We start from the raw sequence: 4,738 nt of genomic DNA, 5'->3' as shown, positions 1-4,738 counted from the left end.
ATGGCTGCCATAAAGCATGAGCGACACGATACTACTCGCTACTTAAGAAAGGTAAGGCATCTTTTCATAAAATAATCACAACGGGACTGTATACCTAAAACCCACTTCAAAGGTGGCCAACGTTAAATAAATTGTATATGTAAACGCGAACACAAAATATATAGAAATAATAAATCGTAAAAAAATAAATTAATGCAAACTGTTTTTTACGGAAAAATGATGTGATATTTTTATGCAAAATATTTGTTGTCGGAATTTTATGAATAATATTCCATATCAATGTTTAATTGAAACTGCATATGTTACTAATCAGTGAATTCTTTGAAAACTTTTATCATTACCTCAGTATTTGGCGAATAATGGTCATTATAAATGTTAAAGTGATACTACTTTTGTTACTGATCAATAAACTCTTTGTTAAATTGTATCATTCACTTATTTTCATGCTTCCTTAAATCAATGCATTACACGTGTTTTAAATTTATTTGGCTAAAAATCACTCGTGTGATTAAGACCTAATAAATGTTGTTGTTTAGAACGGGACTGTATACATGTATACTTAAGCATTCATTTGTTTGGACGATATTCTTGTATTGTTCAGTTTTCATTTATAAAGGCAAACATCGAACGCTCTACTAGAATAACTTTTAATGATTTAAATCATGAAATCTTTATAGCATGAACTTACACTTCAATTTTCCGTGTCTTAGATGGACTGTCAATCCTTGGTTCACCAGCCCTACTCCCGAGTCGGCCACACAACATAGATTGGTCATGGCAGTATTTCTAAGACCGTTCTATACCTGCCTCTGATTCAAGTAGGAAAGTTGTAATTGACAGGAATATGCATGTGCAAATGTAAATTGATAGGTACATGTTATCCGCTAGCTAAACTGACTAACTAAATATTTAAAACGGGGAAGAATCCAACAAACATGCACACTTTTACTAAATAAATGCTCATTATTTTCTCTTCTCAGATCCGAAAGCCCCTTGTTGAGAAACAGCGACGAGAGCGAATGAACAAAAGCATCGACCAACTAAAGCTTCTTATAGCGGACACGATCAAAGAACAGGTATGACTTACGTTCAATAAATTCTTAATATGAATTTCGTATATGGTTCAAACAACAAAATTGTATACCTAGAATCCGTTTTGATAATGTGTACGTATCATAGAAGTTTACAAATTCGAAACTGAGTGAATGGGTTGTCTTATCTTAATATTATGTGTACCATTCAACTCGGCACTTCTGCAAAAAAAAACTGCCAATGACTCATGACCAACTTGATAAATGGCTAGAAGTTGTTCACATGTTTGTATATAACGACATATGCTTATGCTTATTCTGTGTAATATGTCAGAATCCGTTACAAAATTACACTTCAATCCCGTAAAACAGTGTGATTTGATGTCCGCAAAAAGGTTTGCTTACATCCGATACCTGTATACACCCCAATATTAAATATATATAAAGAACAACACATTCAAAACTAGTTTCAAGTAGATTTGTTTCATTTTTATTTTGGTATTTTTTTTACACTGTTACTAATAACAATTATAATAAATATATATTTTTCCAGGCCGCCCCCATGACACGTGTAGACAAGGCCGATATTCTCGATCTTACAGTGTTTCACTTGACAACGGTTCAACATCATCAACGTTCAGCTACCATGGCTACGGAGGCTGCAGCCTACAATGCTGGGTTCAAGGACTGTTTCAGAGAGGTTATGACCTACTTATCAGCTTGCAAGGTCACAGACGTCAGTTCGGCCTATAATTTGAGTGCTCATCTTCATCAGACGCTTACTGAGAAAATCAGATTTAATCCAAACAAAGGCAAAGCAAGTGGACGTACCGCAAATAATTTCATTTCGACTCCAGCCAGAAACAATGACGTCAGCTTTATTACTTCACCCTCTCTTTATACGCCAAACTTGTCTCCAATTGTTTCAAATAGCTCAATCAACGGATTTCTTCGAACAAAGATGTGCACAACAGAGCCAGGAAATACAAGAGACGACATGAGTTTCCGTTACGACAGCAGTACCGACTCATGTTATTCCAGCATGGACGTCTCCATGGCTACCAGTTTCGACGCAACATCCGGATCAGAAGATGTTGTCGCCATTGGCAACGGACAAGATGACAAAGTTGGTCACGTGATAAGGGACTCTTTCTGGAGACCGTTCGAATTATAGACATTTGACTGTTATATGATTTGTTTCTGTTAAGTTTGTATGCATTGTTTGTTTCAAGGTTGATCAATAAACTAATTAATACTATACTGATTTTGTTTTTGTTGATTTTCAGAATTGTCAATGCGGATTTTATTCCTATCTACAATATGCACGAAACAGGAAATTCTTATTGGCAATATTAATATCTATATGTATTTTTTTAAATCAACATAAAAATGACTACAATTTTACAAACCAATATGGTACAATTGGGCATTAAGCGAAGTGTTTTAATTCTAACAAGACATTTTTTTTTAAAGATTAACATTGTGACTTTGTGATTTCACATTTTGATTTTTTTTTCAAATAGTATATTTTAATAATCTTGATGTTATAGAATATCTGAGGTGGAATATAGACATTATTTTTGGAAGTATAAAAATAGGATAACAGAAAATAGAAAACTATGACAAATCTTGATGATACAAAAGTTAATCTTGCATCAGAAGATTACATCCTAGTCTGAGTTCTTAATAGAACATGGGATAAATCTAGAATAGGAACATCATACCAAATAAAAAACACAAAGTGAAGTATTATCTTACACGCGGACATTTGTTGGCGTCGCACAGAAGTGCGGCGACTAGTATGTAATACGTTTTTGTTCGCTTATGGGAGGAGAAGTTATTTTAAGGATCAATATATATATTATTGTTGTCAGAATATCTTGCATAGTGGTGATTTTTTGTGTTAATTAGTGTAAATAAGTACTTCATTTGTGCCGTTTACATTTACTACAACATTTATTTCCACTAATGCAAAGCTAGTTGTTTTAATTAATAACTGATCACAGGGACTGGGCAATAATAAACTATCACAGGGACTGGGCAAATACGCGAACCGGTGAAGCTTTCTGGTTTGTATAAAAACAAAACTTCTTCGTTCCACTATCCTAGCAACCACCTAGTTACTAATAAAGGCGCTATAGAGCGCGAAGCGCGACACGTATTTTGAATTGTAATAATGAGTCTTGATAAACGAAGCAGCCGCTTATCAATGAGGAGCACCATCACAGCACCCCAGTCTCCTTACTATCAAGTCCTTCTACAGTTTTTTTAAGAACCACATATAGAAGTCCGCAGGCCTGACCCGTATCTTGCCAGTGGTATGGACCCTTTGGTATGGACCTTTAACCCCGCTCACTATCCAGCGTTTAAACTTCCGGGTTTACATTTAAACCGACTATTAATAGCTTTTAATAGCTTATTGATATCTTAGTTAGAAGGTGATTTTTCAAGGGGTTCCGTAGTGTAGTGGTTACACGCTTGCTTCACATGTGAGAGGCCCAAGGTTCAAGCCCCAGTAGAATCAAATTATTTTATTTGTGTTCTATGTTAACTTTTTGTTTTGATGTAGACATTTTAGTTTAAATAAATATGCTGTTGTATTGTAACCATTTTTTGTTTTTATTATGCCCATGAAATATATGTGTGAGAGGGTGGGGGGGGGGGTTGTAAACACATTAAAACGTTTACAGTGTTTTCATATCAATGAGTACTCAACCCCTATCGTATATGAGCAACGTAAGAATAAGTTCAGAATCATCTCCCCTTTTGAGTTGAGAAAAATATGAAATTACGCTTACAAGATGAAGCAGATTTTTTAAAACCTACGCAGTTCTGTTCCATTAATGAAAACTGCACACGGATGCCAGTAAAATAATGGTAATTTGGGGGTTATAACACAACATCATAGATAATGGTTATTTGGGGGTTATAACACAAAATCATAGATAATGGTTATTCCAGTATCTTTTTCTATTTTGTTTAAAATAATCGGCCAATATATTAATATTTACAGTAGAAAAAAAAAAATCGTTCCATGTAACTTAATTGAGTGCCTTTTACACTGAAATTCCTGACGCCCTTTGATGCTTTGCATCAATACTTATCTTGTACGCACTTTGCAATAAGTAATAATCTATTTCAAAACATTATGTTTTGAGCCTAAATCTTCAGCTTACTTCATCGAAATTAGTTTTTTAGTTTGTGTTTTTTTAACATTTGACCACTGAAAAAAACCTACGTTAATGTATTAAATAAAAGACGATAGAAACAACATTCGCAAAAGTATTAGCACACCAATATCGCGTATTTAAAACTCATTAAATAATTCACTAATTGTTCAATGAAAAGGTTTAAAACGTAGACCTAAATCAACGTTTGTTATATCCATACCGATTGTCCATATTAAAATATGGGGATATAGCTCAGTGGTAGAGCATTCGACTGCAGATCGAGAGGTCCCCAGTTCGAATCCGGGTGTCCCCTTATTTTTAAGACGCTCATGAAAGCGGACACCATTGTTCTATTTCTGTCATGAGTACCTTAACAACAAAAAACTTATAGATTTCGTTTGCTGTCATAAGACGTTGTTTTATTAATAAAATGTACCGTTTTATATATAAAATATGCCCATTTCTTTTGTGAAAATGTTTGTGAATGTTGTTTTGTAAAATTGCTGCAAAAGTGCCTTGCATTGCTCGGAAATAAAA

The 4,738-nt window shown here is 34.2% G+C and overlaps 1 protein-coding gene and 1 non-coding gene across 2 annotated transcripts; both read left to right on the top strand.

The window, feature by feature from the left end:
* LOC127861836 (enhancer of split mgamma protein-like) lies at positions 1-2,205 on the top strand. Its single transcript, XM_052400516.1, has 3 exons — positions 1-51; positions 981-1,076; positions 1,585-2,205. Exons 1-3 carry the CDS (start codon positions 1-3, stop codon positions 2,203-2,205), a joined length of 768 nt encoding a protein of 255 aa, XP_052256476.1.
* A 2,237-nt stretch (positions 2,206-4,442) lies between these two features.
* On the top strand, positions 4,443-4,514 carry Trnac-gca (transfer RNA cysteine (anticodon GCA)). Its single transcript has one exon. It is a non-coding gene; the product is annotated as a tRNA-Cys (tRNA).
* The last annotated feature ends 224 nt before the right edge of the window (positions 4,515-4,738 follow it).

This window comes from Dreissena polymorpha, chromosome 16 (assembly GCF_020536995.1).
Source record: "Dreissena polymorpha isolate Duluth1 chromosome 16, UMN_Dpol_1.0, whole genome shotgun sequence".
Classification (NCBI taxonomy): Eukaryota; Metazoa; Mollusca; class Bivalvia; order Myida; family Dreissenidae; genus Dreissena; species Dreissena polymorpha.
Note: the sequence above shows the minus strand (reverse complement) of the source record. Positions and strands in the feature narration are given on the sequence as shown.